The sequence below is a fragment of the Echinops telfairi genome, unplaced genomic scaffold (assembly GCF_000313985.2).
Source record: "Echinops telfairi isolate 266 unplaced genomic scaffold, ASM31398v2 ScPeMD7_7424;HRSCAF=8462, whole genome shotgun sequence".
NCBI classification, from domain to species: Eukaryota; Metazoa; Chordata; class Mammalia; order Afrosoricida; family Tenrecidae; genus Echinops; species Echinops telfairi.
In genome coordinates this window covers 29,600,858-29,625,444 of record NW_022111324.1, presented here as the reverse complement: position 1 = coordinate 29,625,444, position 24,587 = coordinate 29,600,858, and the positions used below count along the sequence as shown (strand labels likewise).

The 24,587-nt window shown below is 39.0% G+C and overlaps 1 protein-coding gene across 1 annotated transcript in view; it reads right to left on the bottom strand.

Annotated features, from left to right (window-relative positions):
• The window catches only part of PLA2G4A (phospholipase A2 group IVA), a 166,463-nt gene that overhangs the window by 7,361 nt on the left and 134,515 nt on the right, over positions 1 to 24,587 (bottom strand). The window contains exons 15-17 of the mRNA XM_004706661.2: positions 13,270 to 13,454; positions 3,725 to 3,920; positions 2,031 to 2,188 (exon numbers count right to left, since the gene is read on the bottom strand). Coding sequence (XP_004706718.1) covers positions 2,031 to 2,188; positions 3,725 to 3,920; positions 13,270 to 13,454 — 539 coding nt within the window. The remainder of the gene's footprint in view (positions 1 to 2,030; positions 2,189 to 3,724; positions 3,921 to 13,269; positions 13,455 to 24,587) is intronic.

Sequence of the window (24,587 nt, the reverse complement as noted above, 5' to 3'; positions counted from 1 at the left end):
CACTGTGCCAAACACACTACCTTGAAGAATGCTTTTAAAAATATGTTCATAAAAGTATATCATTCTTTATATAAAATGACTTAGAAGATTTTATATAAAGCATAATTGGAAACCATAAGAGGAACGGAGCTGTTTTCAGTACGAGTATTATATATTATTTTATTTTCCCAAATCCAACAGAGTAAGTATGCTGCTGTGCCTAGGCACCAATGGGTTGGTTCTCATTTATAGCAACTATATGCACAACAGAAGGAAACACCACTGGTCCTGCCCTGGCTCACAGTTGTTGCTATGTTCAAGTCTGCTGGATCAGTCCCTGTGTCAACCTGCCTCACTGAAAGTCCTCCTCCCCTTCAATGGTCATCGATGATCCACTGTACAGATGCTTGTACAGATATGCAGTGAGAATTGAGGTTTTTCCCATATGAAGACAACCTGAGCTAGAGTGGTCATGACAAGAAACACGCTGTTTTGAGTTCACTGGCTTTATTCTAGAAAAACAAAATGAGATGGCCATGAGATTGTTTCTTCGTTCTCTAGTCTTTTTTAACAAGGTGGGTATTTTCAAAATCAAATATGATTTGAGAATGTATCTTCCTCCTAGGGGAGGATACGTTAAGCTTCTCTTGTTGAGTGCTCACTATCACTACAGACCCAAAAGAGCTGGTGGTCTTCAGATGATCACCGCGTACAAGATACATCAATTTACATATATTCAGAAAACGATATCAGCTATTAATGTTGCTAAACATATTTAGCATGAATTGACTCATATTATGCTCAAATAAAGAATCAAAAGAAAACACTTTAGAGTTGCAGGAACTGGCCTCTTATCCCTGGGGTTTTTATTCCATGTATTTTTTTAACCACATACCTTCCACCTGATCACACTGCTACCAAAATGTTATGTCTGGAATGCTACAGCAACATTTTAAAAGCACTGTAAGATAAAACTATTAATAGTGAAAACTTCTATGAAGGAAACATTCCTACTTTTATCAAATTAAAGACTCTAGTAAATATTAGGGGTATGTGCCATCTTTGTACACAATTAATCATTACAGATTTCAGACAAAACAGAACTAGATATGCCAGAGTTCTACTTGCTTACAAAATCTCCTTAAATCCCCTGTGAGCAGAACCCTTATCCACACACAGTGAGGTGTTATGTGCCATTCAGAAACTCCCCAAAAGAAAAGGAATCATCAGACATCATACCCTCTCTTTCTGCATATGATTTTTTCTTTCTTTTCTTTTTATACTTTTTCTAATGCACACGATCCCATTTGTACTATGAATTTGGACTTTCTCAAGTGTTAACATGTCAGACACTACAATTTCATATAAAAATTTATAGCTCTTAGGCTTCCTCAATTGATAAAAACTTGTCAGACGCTACGATTCAAAATCACAAGGTAGCATGATTTTAATTATGCAATAGTTTCCCTAAATGGTGTGGTAGAGACTAGGGAATTTCACAGAAATCTTGGTAGTCGATATACTAGTGATAAAAAATGATCAATAGGAAGAGAATTACTTGTTTCTAAAATGAAGAATGCTTGATATTTCAATAACTAAAAGTTAGGGAGGCTACTGCCAAGAGCAATAAAGCTTAGGGCATTTTAAAGCGTGAGTGTAGCATTTAAAAGTTACTCATTTTTATATTTGGCAGACAAACTTCATTGTATTTTCTCATCATCACTTGTCTTCCTTATTTATAAAATAAAATTTATTTTATCACGATGTGAGAGACGACACTTTGGGGAAGAAAATAAGTATTAGCCAATCAAAAGATAGCGTATCATTAACCATTACATGATAGCATAAAATATAAGCTCAGCCAGTGAATGGTTATTATTTGTGAAGTTTTAGGGTTCTTCCAGTTATGCATAAAATAACTCATTAAAAGCAATTTGGCACATTTTTGGTGGTGGTGTTCATGAATCTTATTTTCTGTTATCTAGAAAGTAGTATTGTTATGTTCATGTGGAACAGTGTATAATAATACTCTAATAGTGATAGATACTTACATCAATGTTGTTTAGGGTATTGAAGTACATTAGGTCATGCAACCTTTTGAATGCTTGGTTTGGATATTGAAAGTTAAAAGTTGAAAATGGTGATTCTGGGTCATCAAAAATGTCAAAGTCAGCTATTTCTTTCTCCTCTTTAGTTTCTCTTGGAACACCTAAATATCAGAAGAATCATCAATTGTGTTAGTTAGAAAACCATTAAGTGGTTCTAAAATTCAAGGAATAAAATCTACAAATAGCTTAAAGAACAGCACTAGGGAACTCCAGAGAAGTTATGTTACTCATAGCATACACTATTGGTACCTGTACCCAAATACCTTGAACTCTCCCACTTCTGTGCATTCAAGTGAATTCCAATGGATAGTGTGTTTCTCTTTGCCCAAGGGCTTCCTGCCCCTCTTTACAGCTATGGAAAATGTCTTGGTCCATTAGCAGTAGTTTTGAAGTTCTGGAAATGGACAACACTCCATCCCAAGTAGCCCTCAATCAATGACTCTGGGAAATTAGTATATAAATAAATCCTCAGTTCCCTTACCCCTGGGTGTGTGTATGTGTGTATGGGTAGCAAGGAACTGCTGATTCTAACTTAGATGCCATTTTTCAGTTTCCCTGCAAAGTTACCACTTCCGTGCCCTCCGATGGAAGCTAGCTAAAGAAACCAGTCTTTGTTGTCACCCATGCCTTCACACTTCACCGCTCAGTACCAAAGTTCCGGACACCACCCAAGTAAACTATTCGTACTCCAATCTTGAGCTGCGAACATTCTCCTGGGAAGCCCAAGACAGAACAGTGTCTGTTGTCATGCCGCAGGAATCTGCTACGCAAGCCAACTACTCAATGAGTCTCTCCTTGAAAATTAACAGTGATCGAAAATATTCTGGGTCTGAAACACCCAAGTATTCAATAGCTAAAAAATCCTGGCCTGTTCTTCCTTCTCTTGTGTTAAAGCATGCCTCACAATTAATCATTTTTTAATATGCACATTAATCATTTTTTCTGGATTCCTGTACAAGCTAGAAAAAAGAGATCATTTTCTCCTCCGTCTTTTCCTCTCCTACCCTCCAGGACTATTATCTGCCTCTTTCTTTTTTATAAAAATAAAACAAAACAAATAAAACTACATTTCCTGTTCTCAAAATGATATTGTTTTTAGCATAATACCAGCTAATCTCTAGATATCTTTTCATGAGCCCTCTGGGTGCTGTAAAGCAGAATTGCATTGCCTTGAACTTGCTTCTCAGGTTCTACTTGAAGCAAATTTTGGCAAATTGCTAGTCATCTTGTACTGCTAGATCCTGTTACTCATGTGGTCAGTAACAATCCCAGAATGTTTTACATTCATTGTTTTAAAACAAGGTCTCCCTTGCAAGGGTAATCATAAAAATATTTAACAACTCCTATGACAATCAACTAGAATGAATCAATTAGAACAAACTAATCCAAGTCTTGTGACAAGGCATGGAGATTCTTCTCACTGAACTGGCTGGTAACTCTTCCGTTTCTGCGTTGTAAGAAACCCAGATAATCTTCGGGTGGGACAAAGGTAAAATAATTGGGGGTTCAAGATACTATAAATCTTTATCAAAATAAGGGAAGATTTCCAAATGGAACCACTGGCATGGAAGTACCAGTGTGAGCTTTCCTTGCCTATCAGACTTCAATGGTCTAGACTGAAACGATTCCCAACATACCTGGAGACTTGTACTTTCTGAAATTGATGTTAGCCAGAACAAAGTGGATGATGGTTGGGCAATCTTTCTCCACATCGGGGTTTTTGGGTTTAAAGATATAACACTCTTTTAGTCCTTCCCGATCAAAGACGTAAGGGTCTATCTTTGGAAATGGGAGCTTGTTCATTTTAGCCCACTTTTCTGCTAGTAGAAGCTCCTGTGATAGAGAGAAGGGTGCATTTCAGACTTTTTAGACTTTAGTTCGCCTTGGTTGGTCATCGTTCAAAAATTACTAGGTGTCCACTATGTGGCAAAGGTGGGCTCCTTGCTAGGATAGCTAACGCCCGTCTTCTCATCAATCTAACAAACCAGACAAAACAAACTATAATTCTTCACAAACAAACTCATTAGTTTTATACCAGCCTTTGGTATAAAATTAGCTCCACAGCAGGCACTTAAAACATTATTGATGAATTAAACTTAAGTATGCGGATGCATTTGCTAGATAATTGCATGAGAATTTCCTCTTCTCAGTAATAAACTTAAGTATGCAGATGCATTTGCTAGATAATTGCATGAGGGTTTCCTTTTCGCAGTAAAAAGAAACTGATGAAGCAGAATGAAGAACTTTCTGCTACTGGATTTTTACCCATACCCCCTCCAGTAAAGTGTACATTGTACAGGGATGGATATACAAATGTCCCCCTCTAGGTTAAAAAAAAAAAAGTTGCACTCTAGTGTCAGCATGGTGTTACATGTAGAGTGCCTACTCTAGCCCATACAGAGATACTGAGACCTCAGCTGAAGGGTGTGGCAAATTGTATAATTGTTTCCACATATCTGCCCCCTTCCGGTTAAGTGGATGTACATCCCCACTAGAATGAGAGCACACAGGGAACAGAGCCATCACACCTAATTTGATTCCACATAAAGGAACCAATTGAAACGTACACGTGGTTTTCATCCTATGGTATATTTGTGATTTTCCCCCTTTCAACAAATCTGATTAACGTAAAAGGTAAGCATACAAATCATTTAAGCTAGATGAGAGAACATTAATCAATCAGTGTCACTCGTATCCAGCACCAGGAAGTAATTATGTGACCTCAGCGACATTTCTGTGCTCAAGACCCTAAAACATAATATGAAGGAGGCAATAACAATCCATATCCCATAGAACCTCTATTAGGGTCATGTGAGACAGTATTTTTACAGTATCTAGAAAGGCGGCTGTCATATAGTAAGTGGTATACACATGAGAGGAAACAGGCTTGGAAAGCAAAATAAAGAAATAAAGAAAGAGATCAGCACAACACTAAACAAAGAAAAAGAAATCTTTTAGGGAATTAGCATAATAGTTTTAGTCTGTGGTTTTTGTTTTAATTTTTAATATTCTTGGCAGTTTGATTAAGTCCAGAACTGGTGACTGAATAAGTTCTATCTCTGTGCTAGGAATTGGGGACTTAACGGTGAATTAAAGTACCCTTGACTTTTTTCCTGACATCTACAGCTTGCTGAGAGATTCCACAATCCAACACCGCTGCTACTGCAGTAACTCTCACTCGGCAAGCTTATTTCTGAATCTGAAAATCTCTCTGGGTACAGACAGCCTCTTCTCCCTCCAGAGGAGGGAGTGGCTGGGGGTTTTGAATCCCGGACTGTGTGCTTAGTAGCACAATGCTCATTGGACCCCAGAGCTCCTTTGATGACCAAGAGTGATCAAAGCATTCTTCCCGTAAAAAACTGTGAAAAATGCTTTGGACAAATAAATTCAGTTGACTGTGAGATTTTAAGATACAACTCGGCTACTTCCTCAGAGAGTTTATTAATTCCATAACCATTGAGCCCCTCCTACATGCCAGAGGTTGTCCCTGAAAAACCTTGAAGGGTATCAATCAGTGGGATAGATGAAGTACTGATATTATGGTAAAGTGTGCAAAAGGAATCAAAGGTGGTGGCAGTAATGTGCCTGGCTGTGAAGTCCAAAATGCCCAATTCAACAAGGTGTCTTAACTTGCAGGCCGGGGGATCTCAGTCACGGCAGTTCAACAAAAAAGAAATTACTTTCTGGGCTACAATATGCAGTGTCATTCCTTCAGGACACTTTAAGAACCATATATTAAAAAAATAAACAAGTAGCTGGCAACACAGGGAATCCAGGACAGATGACTCCCCCGGGACCAATGGTGAGAGTGGCGATACCGGGAGGGTGGAGGGAAGGTGCGGTAGAAAGCGGGAGCCGATGACAAACATCTACATGTGACCTCCTCCCTGGGGGATGGACAACAGAAAAGTGGGTGAAGGGAGACTTCGGACAGTGTGAGATACGACCAAATAATAATAATTTATAAATTATCAAGAGTTCATGAGGGAAAGGGGAACGGAGTGGGAGAGAAAAAAAGGAGGAGCTGATACCAAGGGCTCAAGTAGAAAGCAAATGTTTTGAGAATGATGAGGGCAACAAGTGAACCGATGTGTCTGACACAAGGGATGTATGTATGGATTGTGATGAGAGTTGTCAGCGCCACCAATAAAATGATTTAAAAAACAAAGATGAAAAAGGGAAGTCGCAAGTAAGAGCTCCCAGCTCAGGGGAAGTAAACTTGTGAAGACAGAATCAAGTAGAACTGGAGAGCAATGACGAGATCTCCTTCCTGCCTGAGGAAAGGATGCGGGGTCTCAGGCCACGGGCACCCTGTGCCCATCAGTGTCCCCTGAGGCGCTCTCATTCTGCCGCGGGATTCTCTTTTCTCCTGGCCTGTCTGTGATCAGGATAGCGGCTTTCCATGCAGGTTACAGGCATGGCCTGGTTACATGTTAAGGAACTGTCCTCCAGCCTGTACATCTGCATCTGCTAAATAATTATTCCCTTACATTGTAGTAATCTAGTGAATGAATAAAATAATTTCCATCGTTTTAAAAAATAAAAATAAACAAGCAAAAAGGGAACTGGTTTTTCAATATCCCTGAAACAGTAGGCTTCTGAACTCATTTCATTGATTACTTATTGAAAAGCAGTTCATTTTCTACATCTAATAAAGCTAATACTATGATCTAATATTAATACTAAGACTAATATATTCTACATGGCATTTCTGTGAGGACTAAATATGGTCATGTATAAACACCTCAGTAATATAAATGCAATAAAAACAAGTACTTTAAAACAGCACATTAAATTCAATGAGAAGTAAACATTCAATTGAGCTTTCACTGCTTATAGCATTTCTGGAATGTGTTGAATTTTATATTGATCAGCTCTCCCCTAATACTATTTGTAAAGAAACAATAACCTGGGAGAACATAGAATTTAATGACTATGAAAAGATTCTATTCTGTAAACTATTAAGCTAAATAAAACTATGTTTCATAGAAAATCCCATATATGCGTGACTAAGCAATTTTTTGTCTGAAGTGATCAAACTTTTATCACCAAACACTTGTTCAGTTGAATCATTCAGCTTGTTATTTCTTGTCTGCCACGATTCGTAATTGTTCATTCAGGATTATCCAACCTCAAAATAAAACCATTAGTTTAGCCGGCGGCTCAGTTACGTGAGGACCAGGGAGAGGTTTTCTAGTGTTTACAAACGTGAGTCAAGGAGTCCGATGATGATGAGGGGCTGTGTGGAGAAAGAGGAAAAGGGAACTGCGTGAGGGAAAAGGCCAGTTATTTTTAGACTCCCCCTTTGAATCGGGGAGAAGTGGAAACTTTCCCTTTTCCCGATGTGGAAAAGGTTATACAGTGATGACTCCAGAGACGGCGATTACAGGATGGAAAACTCTCCCGCCTTGCTGTGTCATCCTTAGTTCTGCGAAGGCTGGGCAGCCACGACGCAGAGCCGGAGCGGAGCACACTGGTTCCACCAAGGATTTCTGAGCGAATGCCAGGAGAGCCCGCCCTCCCAGGGGCAATCTAGAAAATACAGCACTATTCCCAAACTGTGTTCTCTTTGAACTCCTTGTTGTTATTATTGTTTGACACCTCAGATACTCCATATTTACATAGACTAATAAAACTACATTTACTCCTAGTAAAACTACATTTTAAAATATCTGCCTTCAAAATGACTCTGAAGCAGAGCCCCAGTCTTTTCCTTTGGGGGACGTCTGCGTAGACTCAAAGCACCAATCTTGGTCAGCAGCCCAGGGTATTCATGTTTATACCACAAGGAATCCACAGCACGTACCCAAAACATATGCTGTAAAGATAACCATGTGACAATCTTCTTTAAAATAATGTTTTTAAGATGTTTGTACTTTGTTTTGAATATTAAACATGACCAAATGGTCTGGAAGACCAGGAAAAATCATCTAAATAACAGAAATATATCTAAATCACAGTGTAAATTGCCTAAAACATCTATGAAAATGATAAGTTGGCTTTACTTTAGAGAAAATAATAAGCCTTCTGTCTTGCAAATTGAAGACCAACAGCATAAGGAAGTTACTGTAGGCTGATTTTAAAGATTGGGGAGAAGGAATAACATCGACAAATCTTAGAAAAGCACTGAGGTAACTAATTTGAGACTCCGTATTTAGAAGCTACAGTTTATAATTCATTGTTTTGCAGCTTCACTCACTCCCTAGGGGGGGAAAAACATGTTAAAAGCTCTATCATGCAACAGAGTAGAATAATCTTCTGTATTAAAACTTTCCAGTTAGCTCTTCTTAATTAAGAAGTTACTATAAATTCACAAACATGAAAGGAGAAACTAATGCTGGGCTTTTACTGACCAAGAAGACAACTGATACTCAGTATTCATGTTCAAGTAAACTTGAAATCACTACATTTAATGCAAGGCAGTGTCCTTAAATGAGGCTTGGGAGATTTCAGTCCATGAAGCAGATGTTTGGACTTGCGTGGTCATGAGAGTATGGTCCAATATCAGAATTGTAAGTGAATCACACAGCAAAACCAAACCAACTGTATCCAGTCAATGCTGACTCACAGTGACCCTCTACGTCAGAGTAGAACTTCCCCATCTACTTCCAGGGCTGTCAAACTATGCCAGCAAACTGCCACCTCATCTTTCTCCCAAGGATAGGGTGATGGGTTCAAAGGGGTGGATCTTGTGATGAGCAGATGAGCACTTGTGCCATTGCACCCCCAGGACTCAACTCTAAAACAAGGGCCATCCCAAATGTCAACAAAGGAAGCGGAAAAATACAGAGCTTTTTTCTTCAATTTTGATTTAAATGGAATTTTGGCCATGAGTGAAATACAGAGAGAAAAGTTAAACATGCATTACTTCTACAATGTTCGATGGCTAGCTAATTTCAAATTATCCTACCTTGTGGCATTTTTCATTGTCTATGCTGACTTTCTCCTTCTGTCTTTTTTTTTAAATGAACCGATTTTCCTGGCTTCTGATGATAAAGCAGTAAAAAGAGCAGGGAGGACTAAAGCAAGTTTCTTTCCAATTTACGGAAACAGAGATGATAAAACCGTTTCTCCTACTTGCTGCCACACCCCTCCCTTGCGGGTGGTACAGCACACTCTCTCCTTGTCCTACTGAATGATGGTGCCCACTCACTTGTGCTACTGCCCATTCAACTAGCACTGTGTGCTCCTGCACCAGCAGACTGGCCATTGGCAACAGGCGTGTTCTCACTCCGTTGGTTACTACTGGCATGTCACTACTTTGTTAAAAGTTACTACAGGCTCAATATTATAAATATCAGGCAGAAATAACAAATAAGATGTATCTATCTGGTTACATAGGTAAAATTTGATTTATATACTCACATGTCTATGGGAAAGCATGTGTTATTGCATTACAGGGAAGTATAGGTGTATCACTGTTGTTGTGAGGCATCTTGGGGCCTGCTTTGATGTGTAGTGACCTGATGTATAACAAAACAAGACATGCTACTCACGCTTGTTCCTATATTTAATCCCATTGTTGTAGCCACTGTGTCTATAACCCAGGTCATCAAGTCAGTTCTTACTAAGTGACCCTATGTGTCCATAATCATATGCAAATGTATTTTTGTATGTGGAACATATATATGAATATATATCCATAAATATAATAATGTTTTTAGGGGACACTGTTACAGAAATTTCCTAGACATATTCAAACTAATTTTGGAATTGGTTTATTGTACTGATGAACTTATTATGCCCATCATCTTATGGGATAATTTAGTCAACTATCATAGCATAGTTTTCATTTAATAGAGCTAATAGCTATTAAATAGTTGACAACAACATAAAAATAAAAGCTTCACAAAATGGAAATGATTTGCTTTTGTTAGATAAATTAAAACTATTATTTTGAATCCTGATTTTTCATTTAAACTATCTATTATATTGACACCATCAAGTTTAAAGAGAAGTGACAAAGCCAATATACTATAAACTGTGGTTATCATTATCAAAAGCTATGATTTCTTTCTTTCTATATCGTCCTTATAAAATCCCATCCTGAACTCTATTTATGAAAAGTTATAAGATTCAAAAAATAAAAAGTATAGCCAATAATTCTGACTTTTCACAATATTTATACTAAAACTTTTTAGTTTACATTGAAAGTAAAAAGGATTGCATTTAATAAACTGCAATACCCTTTATAGCAAACTTCTGCAAATACAATTCACTATTTCCAAACTAATGGGTTTTATATTATAGTAAACAGATAATAAAAACAGACATGTACATTTAGAGAAAGGGGAAAATGAAAAGAATTGATAAAAGCTATTCTAAAGTACATGCAGAAAAATACAAAGGTAAAAATGTCTAGAAATTATTCTTAAATAGAAAGAACTAGGGGTTGGAGACATGCTCTCTAAAATTGTAAATATCCAACTAAGCTATAGTTAGCAAAGAACAGGAGAGAAATCTGGGGAACAAAGCTGCCCGGCAAGAAGCCAGGAAGATTTCCTAACCAAATACTACAAAAATCCCTAAAACTAGACCTGTGGTGATCCAGAAGGGTAACTTTTCAAGGGTAACTTTGTATGTGAAGCAAGTTTGGGAGGAAAAATATAAGATAGTGTCACTTGGGTTAGAAACTATCAGAAAAACCTCAGTTGTCCTTCTCTATCTATGCAGGATTGATTCCAACCCCCCCAGCCCCCCCCCAACACACACACACACACACACAATCTTCAGATACTTAAGTTCCTTATATAAAATGTTGTGACATTTGCATATAACTTGCCTACATCCACCCATATATGTAAGTCATCTCTAGATTATTCCTAATACTTAATAAAATACCAACACTACGTATATAGTAAACGATGATCCCTTTTAACTTTAGAAGAGATTGCTTTAACCATCTAATTGCTTTTCAGGGCCATTTTTTCATGGAAACAAAAGACACACACAACACAAGTAGTGATCGAAGAAGATGAAAGGTGATTCGTTCTCAAACACAGATTGCTCAAGAGGGCCGGCAGCTCTGGGAAACAGTGAGAGGCTACAGCACTTCGTTCACATGGGTTCAGCAGAGTGCTCAGCTCATCAAATTCAAATTTCATTTTCTGCAATTTTTTTTTTCCTGAAAGTTTTCAATCTGCTGTTTGAACCCACTGAAGCAGAAAGCAGGGAAGGCAAGTGCTGCAAGCACTTCCTCCCCCTGCTTATCACCCTGCTTACCCATGCTTACCTTTCCTTCGCCACGCTGGCCAGTCAACCAAAGCCATTCTTTGCCCTTCCCTTTGACACCAGTGTGGGTTTCTAAAGTACTGTCGTCTGTTTGTGCCTTGAACTACTTCCCAGTCTCCACCCCGACTTCCCCAGTGATGCAATCCTACCATGTATCGATCTCCTCACTTCAATAGTAACTAAGGCTCCTTGGGCATCTGTACTGAAGCATGCTTTAGCCCCTTCTACTAACAACTCTAATACACACACACACACACACACACACACACACACACACGACTTTCCTCTTCCTGCATGCTCTTGAATTTACAGGCCATATTCCTTTCCCTTTGAACCTTACAGCATTGTCACCATTTTCTTAACTTGCACCATTTCCTCAAACCACTAGTCAGAGAGTTTCATGCTATCAAAATGTCTATTGCTCAGTTTATTAAAATCTTTCTTGTTGTTAAATAACTTCAACTCATTTTCATAAACACTGCGCACTTCCTTGGCTTTCCTCCAAAGTTCCTTCAATTCTATTGTTCTCTGCAAGGTGCATTCTATCCCTTCCCTTCTTCCAGTACACAGGCCTCCGATGAGAGTCCATCCGTTTACCTGGCTTTTGTTATCATTTACCTGCTAAAACCTCCTAACTCATTATATCTGTCATTCCAATTTCCCGCCAGAACTTTTGATCTAGTGAGGCACACTTGCTTGGTCAAGGCTGACATTAGTGTATATCAGAGAAAGTCATTTAAAAGTTTCCTGAAGCAGTGAAACCATTCTTTAGGACTGTGCTTTAGAAATATTGCTTGTAATAATGTAAAAAATAGTTTTAAGGGATACAAAATTGGGGTCAAGGAGACTAAGAGATTTATAAGACATGCAAGATTTATAAGACATATAAGAAATGCCCGGCTATCAAAAGATATACCATCTGGGGTCTTAAAGGCTTGAAGATAAACAAGCAGCCATCTAGCTGAGAAGCAACATAACCCAGATGGAAGAAACACACCAGACTGTGTGATCATGAGGTGTCGATAGGATCAGGTATCTGGCATCAAAGATCCAAAACAAAACCAAAAATTCATATCAATGTGAATGAGAGGGAGGGCGGAGTGGAGACCCAGAATCCATCTACGGTCAGTTGGACATCCCCTTTCAGAGAGGTCACAAGGAAGAGGCGAGCCAGTCAGGGTGTAGTATAGCACCGATGAAACACACAACTTTCCTCTCCTTCTTTAATGCTTTCCACCCCCAGCCCCCCCACCTGCACCATCATGAACCCCATTCTAACTTATAAATCTGGCTGGACCTGAGCATGTACACTGGTACAGAGGAAAGCTCAAAACACAGGAAATCCAGGACAGATAAACCCCTCAGGACCAATAGCGGGAGTGGCGACACCAGGAGGGGCAGGGGAAGGTGGGGGGAATAAAGGGGAACCAATCACAATGATTGATACAGTATATAATCCCCTCCCAGGGAGATGGACAACAGAAGAGTGGGTGAAGGGAGACAGTGGTTGGAGTAAGACATGAAAAAAATAGACATTTATAAATGATCAAGGATTCATGAGGGAGGGGGAGTGGAGGAGGGAGGAAAAAAATGAGGAGCTCATACTAAGAGCTCAAATAGAAAATGTTTTGAAAATGATGACAGTAACACATGTACAAATGTGCTTGACACAATGGATGCATGTATGGATTGTGATAAGAGCTGTATGAGCCCCTCCAATAAAATGATTTTTAAATGAGGACCTAATGTCGGGGGTTTAAGTGGAGAGAAAATGTTTTGAGAATGATGAGGGCAATGAATGTATAAATGCGCTTTACACAATTGATGTGTGTATGGATTGTGATAAGAGTTGTATGAGCCCCTAATAAAATGATTTTAAAAAATGATTTTTTTAAACAAGACATGCAAGAGAATATGGTAGGTAATGGAATGTTATATGTACTCTTCTTACCTTGAAGGGAGGGCTGGAATCGCTTGGCCTTGCAGAAAAGTCGAAAGAAATGATAAGATCAACCCCTCTCTGTGGTCTCAGGATCAAGGGATAAGGGAGGTTAAATGTGAGCCCACTATCCACCACATGGATCTTTTTACTTTTGACATCCAGGGGCTCGTATATCTGTTCAAATTCATCAGGATCTTAAAGAAGAAATAAATGAATAATTAATTAAATGAGTATTTAACATTCTATATTATTAAGGATATAAAAATGCTTGTTAGATAAACTTAAGGGACAGAAAGTGGGTTAAGACTTTAGGCTTTGGAGACTAACGGAGGCAGGTCTGAGTCTAGTTTGGGAGACAGGAAGTTATTTTTGCTTGTGAGTCGCAGTTTCTTCTTCCGTAAGGCTGCCCTGAGGATTAAGTGAGACAAAGCATGGAGATTACTTACCACAGATGCTGCCATGAACTCCAAGCTGTGCATTCAAACTGGAAACCAAACCCACTCGCATTGTGGCGATTCTGAGTCATAGCAATCCTACACATGGTTTCCAACCCTGTACATCTTTACAGGAGCCGCTAGCCTCATCTTTCTCGCACAGCCTGACAGAAGGTTTGGAATTGCCAGGGTTGCAGATAACAGTCTAACGCTCACCCGACTGTGTCTCAAAGGGTCGTTAACCTATACATCAGCAGTTCTCAACCTGTGGGTCGCGATCCCTTTGGAGCTTGGACAACCCTTTCACAGGGGTCACCCTATTCATAACAGTAGCAGAATTACAGTAATGAAGTGGCGACAAAAATAATTTTATGGTTATGGGGGTTACCCCAACATGAGGAACTGTATTAAAGGCTCACGGCATTAGGAAGGTTGACAACCACTGCTATACATCATCATCCCTTTAATAGTGCATCGCACACAGTGGCTGCAGTAATGAGCTCAAACATAACAATAATTGTGAGGGTGCTGCGGGACAGGACAGTGTTTTGTTCACTATGAGTCTGAGATGACTCAACAGCCCCTAACAAGAACACATTAGATGGGACTTTGCTGGTTTAAAGACAGTTCCTCATACATTATCCTGTCTATAAATCTTACAACAGCCATGTAAAGTACACAATACTTTTTGTTTTCTTTTGTCACTTTGGTTTTGCTCTGTCTTGTTTTCTTGTGAATATTATCATCTCTGCAGGTCTATCTAGATAAGATAGGCTGGATAAATAATCCAGAGGAGGAAACAATGAGACCAATGGTTCCTGGGGGGAGGGGGGTAAAGGGGCTTGGGAGAGAGGGAGGTGGGGGAAAGGAAGTCGGTATTAGCCAACCCAGGGACAAGGGAACAACAAGTGATCCAAATCGGTGGTGAGGAGGGTGTAGGAGGCCTGGTAGGGCTTGATCAAACACAGTGTGACCAAGGGGAATTACTGAAACCCAAATGAAGGCTGAGCATGATAGTGGGGCAAGAGGAAAGTAAAAGGAAGTAGAGGAAATAACTAGGCGGCAACGGGCATTTATAGAGGTCTAAATACAGGCATGTACAAATGTAAATATATTTGTATATGATGATGGGGAAAGAGATCTATGTGCATATATTTATAGGTTTAGTATTAAGGTAGCTTATGGACACTGGGCCTCCACTCAAGTACTCTCTCAATGCAAGAACACTTTGTTTTATTAAAATGGCATTCCATGATGCTCACCTTCCCAACATGGTCACTGAAGACAAATGTGTGTATAAGCAAATGTGGTGAAGAAAGTCGATGGTGCCGGGCAATCAAAAGATATAGCATCTGGGGTCTTAAAGGCTTGAAGGTAAACAAGCGGCCATCTATCTCAGAAGCAACAAAGCCCACATGGAAGAAGCACACCAGCCTGTGTGATCATGAGGTGTCAAAGGGATCAGGTATCAGCCTCAAAGAACAAAAAAATCATATCATTGTGAATGAGGGGCAGTGCAGTTTGGGGACCCAAAGCCCATTTGTAGGCAACTGGACATCCCCTTACAGAAGGGTCATGGGGAGGAGACAAGCCATTCAGAGTGCAATGTAGCAACGATGAAACATACAACTTTCCTCTAGTTCTTAAATGCTTCCTCCCTAACCCCTCACTGTCATGATCCCAGTTCTACCTTACAAATCCAGCTAGACCAGAGGATGTACACTGGTACAGATAGTAACTGGAAGCACAGGGAATCCAGGACAGATGATCCCTTCAGGACCAGTGGTGAGTGTGGCAATACCAGGAGGGTGGAAGGAAGGTCAGTTAGAAAGGGGGAACCAATTACAAGGGTCTACATATAACCTTCTCCCTGGAGGATGGACAACAGAAAAGTGGGTGAAGGGAGATGTTGGACAGTGTAAGATATGACAACAAAATAATTTATAAATTATCGTGGGTTCATGAAGGAGGGGGAGTGGGGAGAGAGGAGAAAAAATGAGGAACTAATAACATGGGCTCAAGTAGAAAGCAAATGTTTTGAGAATGATGAGGGCAACAAATGTACAAATGTGCTTGACACACAATGGATGGATGTATGGATTGTGATGAGTTGTACGAGTCCCCAATAAAGTGATTTAAAAAAAATTAACCTCTTTCTTTAAAACACCGAAAATAGAAGAATGTTATTAGAGTATAGCTTGGAAAAGAATTGAAAATTAAGGTGATTTTCACTACCCAATCCAGCTGAAGTAAATAGAAAAGTATGAAGCCTTAAAAGAAAAGTAAATGTGCTGAAAGGATATATTAGTTTCAAAAGACAAGATAAGGTCATAGTTCTGAAGCATAAAGGCATGACTTTTTTTAAGATTTCATTTTCAAAAATACTGATGGGTCCTTGCTACATCTCAGGAGATATCCTAAGCCAAAGAGGGGGAAAAGAGGCCTCTTATAATTTTTACAATTACTTTTAATCAATATCCTAAGCTTGTATATATTACAGAACCTGGAACTTAAGTTTATCTATTCATGAGTATCTATCTATCTATATGCATATATAAACATACCCATATACTCACACAAAAGCATATACATGTATATATGTGTGCGTTATGAAAGCCAATTGATTTACATAATACTCTGAATTTGTTTAAAATTTATATATATGTATACACACACACACATATATATATATATACCTTAAGAGTTAAAATCATCTTTGGTTTATATTACATTTTAAATATTTTACTAAGAAGATGGACATTCATTATTCGGGAAATCTTCCTCTGTTAAAAGCTGCCTCGCTGTCTTTGAGTCTCTATTATGTATTGGAAATCTCATACACATTTGCGTTATAGTTCTCATTCTTATAAGACTTTTACACAAGAAGTACTAGCAACACCATTTTAAAGAAAAGAAACCACAGGCTAGAGAGATGGCAGTAACTGGCCAGCTTCACAAGAAAACGAAAGTAAAGATCGAAAGCCATGTCCTTGAAGCCCAAGCCCTGCGCTATGTCCCACTTGGAAAGGAGTGAATTATTAATTTAGAGAGGCTCTCTACACATGAGTCCATGAATTGTTAAAAACACACAAATGTGAACATTTTGAAATGAGGTGCCTTCCTTTACTATATTAAGAAATAAAATGATAATTCCTAGAAGGTTTTATTTGGTTCCATAAATTCAGTATTTTAAGGATTAAAACAAAAGATTAATCAAAACACGCCATTGCTTTCATATGATGTATCATCTGTCCTTTTGCGGCAGAATGCTATTATCCTCATAAAATCACAGTGCACGTGAGAGAAATAAGTGTGTCTAGTTAGGGGGCCCATGCTCAGCTCTAGCTCAGAGCGAAACCCTATCATTACGACCTCCCAGACGAACCAACAGGAAGTAGGGTTTCCACATGGAGGTGCAAAGACCACACTGTGCAAGATATTAACAGGTGTTCCACACACCGCATAAGGGTCTCATGATCAAATATGCCTGAGAAAGGCAAGATTAAAGAGCTCAGATTAATAAACTATATTGCATGTTGTCTCTCCTCGGTGTTTGTACGGACGGCACTTTGTATGCTGTAAATGCCATCAAATCCTCACCAAACCGCTATAAGGTAGGACCACTATTACTTATCTTTTATAGTAAACTGGGATTTATATTAAATAACCACTCAAGATATCAAGTTAATAAGTAGTCCTGTTGGAATGCCAATGCAAGCGATTCTGCATTTAAAGCGCTACCCTCAAGGCACCTTCAAGAAGATTTCTCAAATCCTCTAGTCTACTGTATCCCACTACCCTGTGAAGACAATCATGGCGTTTTTAACTTTTACCAAATTATTCAAACTTAAACTTGACTTATTATTAAAATCTACTTTTATGTTTAGAGACTTTGATAAATGCCACTACAGTAGAATATCTTCCCATAATTTAAATAAGATGTTATGCCATGGTTTGAATTCTGATCTATAAAAAAAGACAGGTTGAAATTCTCATTCCTGGTATTTAAATATAACTGAGTAAATTATATTTAAACCTCTTGACTTCAAAAGAGGAAGGAACCCAATTCCACATCAGTCCACGAGAGAGTTTCTGTGAGGAGGAAGTCAGATATGCCTTGAGCCCCCAAACTTTCTTTACTTTATTCTGAGACTAATTATTCCTCTCATAGCACTCCATTTCTCTGCAGGGCTAGGCAGTCCATTTGCAATTGCCACACAGAACTTACCGTTGATATAGTACTCCTGATTATGGGGCTTATTAGGGAAGCTAACAGGTTGCAAGTCAGAATAAAAAATGTTAAGAATACAATCTTTATGTCCCCAGTGCCCTTTCTCAGTCATGCCAGCTGGCGCATCTCCTTCTTTGGTCCATGGTCTCCAACACATGCCATGAACTGGGTCTCTTCCTTGCCCAGGCAACTGTTACACTATTCTTTCCGCACTGGTTATTGCTAAAAATGGCACCCTCCTCAGCAGCCAGCCTCCTGCCCAAAGGCACTCAGCCCCACTTATCCTGTAGGGTGGGAAGCCCAAGGCTCTGTAGCATGTCATCATTGCAGCTCTTTCGGCCACTGCCTTTCCATCCAGGGATCGCAGAGTATAAAAGATGTACTCCATTCATGGTCCTTTTTCTTGATGGTTGTGTGGTCGTGAGCCCCTCCTCTCTTTACCATTATTGGTTTTCAGAGGACTCACTTTATACCCACAGAAAAGCAGCACTGACCACATCCTACATTAGAGTCCCATATACCTTATTTTCATGTTCCTACAAAGAGGGTTACACATTGGCTGCTAACTGCATTGTCAGCAGTTAAAACCCACTAACCCCTCCAAGACAGAAATATGAAGCTTTTGGCTTCTAGAAAGATGGTAGCATTAGAAACCCACAGGAGCTCTGCCCTTACCTATGGCTAGGAGTTGGAAGCAACTGGATGCCAGTGGTTTTTTTTTAACCCAGTCATTGGTTGGAGTTACAAAGACCATGAGTGGGAGAGTCATACCAATAATTCAGCTGCTTCACAATGACCTTGTTTAGAAATAAAATATTTGACGATGTTATCATTTAAGTTAGCATGAGGTCATACCAGGGTAGAGTGTGTCCTAATCTAATCAGTGGTGTCTTTAGAGAATTGAAGAAAGACACAGAAAGTTAGAGGAAGGGGGACATCTGAGATGACAGCAACAAGGCAAGGAACACTGACAACTCCCCGGACCTGAAAGAGAAAAGTAAGAGTAATGGAGACAGAATATGACCCTATCGATGCCTTGAATTCAAATCACTAGCTACCAAATCTGTAAGATAATACATTTATGTTTTTATATGCCACTGAATTTGTGATATTTTGTTATGGCAGTCCAGGGAAATCAATATATAGGAGTGTAAGACAAAATTATTGGTCAAAAAATAAAATCATAATGTCATCGTTTCTAGACATATACTCCATCTAGGTCTAAACTCATCTGAAGGTGAAATTTCCATTTCTCTAACCCTTCTCTGAAGAATTTTTATTTCTTCGATTTATACCACATCCAAAGGTCAGTTTGGGCATCCTCAAGAGACTCAGATTGTGTCCCTATTTAATGTTCTTTGAGGTGGGTGAACAAAAAGAAATCTAAAGGGAAATATCAAAACAATAAAGTGGGTGGGGCAAGTTTTCCCAATGCGGTGTTCTTAGGACGGCCCTTGCTAGCCTTGAAGAATGAGCAGGTGCATTGCTATAATGGGGGATACCTTGGCATAATTGCCTGGCCTTTTTCTCACCAAACAGTTTTCATTTTTCTTAACACTTCTTCATACTGAGTCCCTGTGATCATCTTGTGTCCTTCAAGAAAATCCGTCAACACTCTACCTTTGGAACTTAAAAAGCAGTTTTATAACCTTCTGGACTGACTGCTCAGAATTTAACGGGCCCAGAAGACCCACTCACAAGCCACTGTTTTTATTGGAGCTCTTAATAGAGGCACCCTAATGAGACTACTGGGAGTGAACTGCTGAGAGAACTTATCTGAAGCCATCCACTGATGGCAAAGATATTCCCTAACATATTTTGTTTGGAATAAACCCATATGGGTCTGAAAAGGAACAATAATAACAACACATTTTTACTTACCTTTGTATTATTTCCAAACAGTGAATGAGTAAATCAGGTTCTTGAATAGGTATCATAATTGTGTCTTATAATTATGCAATCTATTTTAAAAACCATTCAGCTGTAGGTCTTTGTGATGGTTGTTTTATAAATAAAGCATACAAATTTAATTTAAAATGCACAAATATTTACATTTGTTTGGAACTCTGGCCTAAAATAGCCGATTTATTATTGCAGGTGGTATGTGTCATAGTAAATAATGTAAACATAGAAGTAAACAGGAAAGAAGCCAGGGGCAGCCTTTCCAAGATTATACAACTCTTTTGAAGCAAGCAAATGGGGTAAAATTGATCATTTCCTTTGTTTTCAAAAGAATACCATTAGAGTTAAATAACAGTGATAGTGTCTCAACTTTTCCTCATATTAGGCTGAGAGATTATTCTAAAATGTTAGAAATTTTAATCAGTATAAAATTTTCCTAACACAGATTAGATAAACATCTCTACCCTTTTGTGTATGTGTGGTCAGGAGGATGGCTGGCGAGGAGATTTCTAATTGTTAAAGAGGGGGAAAAAAGAAACACTACAATTTTAGTTACCTATAGCACTTCATATACTAACTTGAGGTTTGAACAAAGACTTTTACCCTGTTTCCCAGAAATAAGACATTGTCTTATACTAATTTTTGTTCCCAAAGATGCTCTAGGTCTTAGTTTCAGGGGATGTCTTATTTTCCATGAAGAATATGGTACACATTTATTGTTTATTGTTTTATTCAAAGAGACCTCGCACTTCCTGTCTGCTCCGGCTGTGCTGCAGCCAACAGTGAGATGTGTGGCACCCACCAGTACGGTCCAGAGTCTAGAGTTACGGTAGTTTCAGGGGGCCTTATTTTCGGGGAGGTCTTATTTTCCGGGGGATGCCTTATATTTCAGCGTGAGACAAAACTGTACGCAGGTCTTATTTCGGGGGATGTCTTACTTTTGGGGAAACAGGGTAAGAACAAGATTAACACAGTTTGTAATAAAATTTAACATTGTATTCCAAGGATATGCTCATTTTAAAAGTTGAAAAATACCCAAGGCAGAGAAAAAAGGCCTATCTTAGTGAGGTCTTTGATTGAAAGAACACTCATCAATTTAGTAAACTCAGTCTACAGTGTAATCTTGGATAATAATACAGTTCTGTAAATAATAAATTTGAATGATTTGTCACTGCACTGGCGGAACTTCTGACTATAATCAAAATATACTTATATTTGTGTTGGATAAATACAATGTAAATATGATTTAATAATAATAATAAACACACTGAGAAATAAAATTTGAAGTTGTTTCCAAGAATATCATTTTAAATAATAATCATTAAAATAATTTTAGGCTGAAACATTTTTTTAACCTCACCCAAAGAATCTTTTTGACTCTATAATGATATAGTTAGTGGTTTATACTTCCTTGTGTTATTAATGATACACAAATCTTTAAAGAATGAGGAAAAAGTCAGATAAGGTGATAGAACTATTATTCTCCAAACACTACAGAGAGAACCTTTGGTCCCATACATATTTTTTTTTGCAATTATTTCTTCCAATGAGACTATTACATAGCTGCTGATTTACAGTCCCATCAACATCAGGACTACTGGTTCTTGCTATTATTCTACCTTTCTACACATTGTCTGGTGACTCTATCAGTTAAACATCGGCCTGCTAACCACAAGGTCATCAGTTCAAACCCACCAGCCACTGTGTGGGAGAAAGATGAACCTTTGTGTTCCTCTAAAGATTTGCAGCCTTAGAAGCCCTAACGAACAGTCCTCCTCCAACTCTGTCCTATAGGTCACTGCTCGTTGAAATCAATGGACAGCAGTGATACATTGCTATTTGAAGTGTGTAAATCCATCCATAAACCAGGGAGGCTCTTGAAATTATTTTGATTATTATAAAGACAAAACCTACATCCTAATACTCACTAAACCAGTGGTTCTCAACTTCCTAATGCCACAACCCTGTAATACAGTTCCTCATGTTGTGGTGACACCCGCCCCCCCACCATAACATTATTTTGTTGCTACTTCATAACTGTAATTTTGCTACTGTTATGAATTGGGCGATCCCTGTGAAAGGGTCGTTCAACCCCCAAAGGGGTTGCAACCCACAGTTTGAGAACCGCTACACTAAACACTGTGTAACTGCAAGCATGAATGAAAGAAAAGTAGGAAGAAACGTGAGAATGCAGAACTGCTTGAGAAAGTGAAAGAAGCATGCTTCCTGCTAATTGACAGATTCACTAGGTACAATACAGATTGCAATTCAATTTAAATTTCAGATGAACAACAAATAATCAGTTGTCCCTTGAAAATACTCTGTTGTTCAATAATATTCTGTTGTTCAATCAAGCAACCCGAATGCTTCCAAGTCCACACAAAACCACGAAGTATTACAAAACTAACAGGAAACTGTCACAACAAGAGCGCAGAGCACGTGCCCTCCAAGTCCCCGACGCGGACATGCGAATGATGAGGTCAACAGCAATAATGTAAACAGAGATGTGATGAGACACAGAGAAAACTTCCGTGCCTACATCCCCAAGACATGACTAAGAAAACCAAGGCTGGAGGGATGACTTTGGGGAGGGAGTGTGGCAGAAGGGCAAGGCTTCTGAGCAATGCAAAGTGACTTTTGTCCCAATCCTCACTTGCCTGAATAATTTTAGGCTGAGATGACAAGACAACTCTCCTCTTTAATCTTCTTTTTCTCAAAGATAAAATAGCTGAAGATACTTTCTGGCTCCAAATGTTCTATGAGGCTCACTTGTTTTTTTTTATATATACATAAAAGTATGCACACATATTTTTATTATAGTAAATATGGAAGGTATTTTAGATGTCAGCTATAAATTGAAAAGCTTCACACCTTAGGCTTTGTTGCCATAAACATAATGAAAAGTACAGTGAGTTTCTGGTTGCTTTGTTTAAATATTAAAATTAGAGCAGTAATTTTTACTTTTGCAATAATTTTCAACCTTTCTAACACAAGCACCAAATAGAAATCCCACTACCAAAGCAACAACACAAATCAAAAGCTGTGCACTCATTGTCAAAAATATAGAATAGATAAGATGCATACACTGAGAGTATTGGAATTCTTTTTCTTCTCAAAGAATGTTCCATTTCCATTTTAGAGTATCTTAGTATTGGACAGAAAATTCCAAGAAGGACATCAGAACCGTTCAGAGAAAGAGGATAGTATGATGAACTAGAAACTGTGAGGAATAACAGGATCATTATAAGGAAGCTTGTATTGATTACAGTGATTGGTCACAAGATAAATTTAACTTCTCACCAGACAAACGTGGAAAGTGCTGGGCGTGCGGCTAAATGAAAGCCTGAAAGTGACTGGGTTCTCATGGAGCGGCCTCATGACAGTGTTCTTAACTTTGGAAAACGGGAGCGACTGATTAAATACACCCTGTGAGACATTGTAGGCCGGGAAACTCAAGTCCATTCCAAACCCTGCGCTGTACTCCTTATTGCGCCACATAATGGCTCAGGCTAAGCTCCCGAGTTACCAGACGCCCTTTTGGCTCCAATTCTACCTGAGACTTGGCCTTTGCCAAGGAGAAACACCCACGTGAGATGTGCAGGGAGGAAATGAGACAGTGGCTGTAAGCACAGTGGTGGAGGTGTTTGTGAGGATGATGCTGAACTATTTTTGGAGTCATTCCTGGAAGCTCATTCTAGAACATGCTCCTCTAAGTCTTGGAACAACTTTGTAAGCTCCTAATTCCCTATATTAAACACTTTTCTAAGTAGAGGGCTTTCAGTTCTGTGAGACTGAATCCTAACCAAGTCAGACAGTTTCTTTTTTGTTTTGGGTTTTTTTTAAAAATCATTTTATTGGGGACTCTTACAGCTCGTATAACATCAATTGTATCAAGTATATTTGTACATATGTTGCCATCATAATTTCCAAAACATTTTCTACTCGTGTCCTTGGTATAAACTCCTCTTTTTCCTCCTTCATGCCCCCCTCCCACCCTCGTAAATACTTGATCAATTATATATTGTTATTATTATATTGTATCTTATACTGTCCGTTGTCTCCCTTCACCCACATCTGTTATTCGTCCCCTTTGGGGGGAGGGGCTATATATCCAAACTTGTGATGGGTTCCCCCTTTCACCTTCTTCCCCTTCCCAACCATCCCCTACCCTCATGATATCCCTACCCCCACTACTGCTCATGAGGGGATTATCTGTCCTGAATTCCAGGTACCAGTGGGTGCACCAGTGTATCTGTACCAATGTGTGTTCTTCAGTCTAGCCAGACTTGTAAGGTAGAACAGGGTTATGGAACTGGTGGGGGCAGAGGGTGGGGGTGGAACATTTGGGAGCTAGAGGAATGATGTATGTTTCATTGCTGCTATCCTGCACCTTGGTTGAATCATCCCTTCCTTATAACCCTTCTATGGGGGCATATCCAATTGTCTGCCGATGGGCTTTGGGTCTCCACTCCAAACCCCTTGTTTGCATCAATATAGCTATTTGTTTTGGATCTTTTAATACCTGATACCTGATCCCATCGATACCTCATGATCACACAGACTGGTGTGCTTCTTCCATGTGGACTTATTTGCTTCCCTGCTGGATGATTGCTTGTTTAACTTCAAATCTTTAAGATCCCAGACACTATGTCTTTTGATAGCTGGGCACCATCAGCTTTCTTCACCACATTTGCTTATGCACCCATGTTGCCTTCAGTGATCATGTCGGGAAGGTGGGTATCAAGAGTGCTGGATTATTA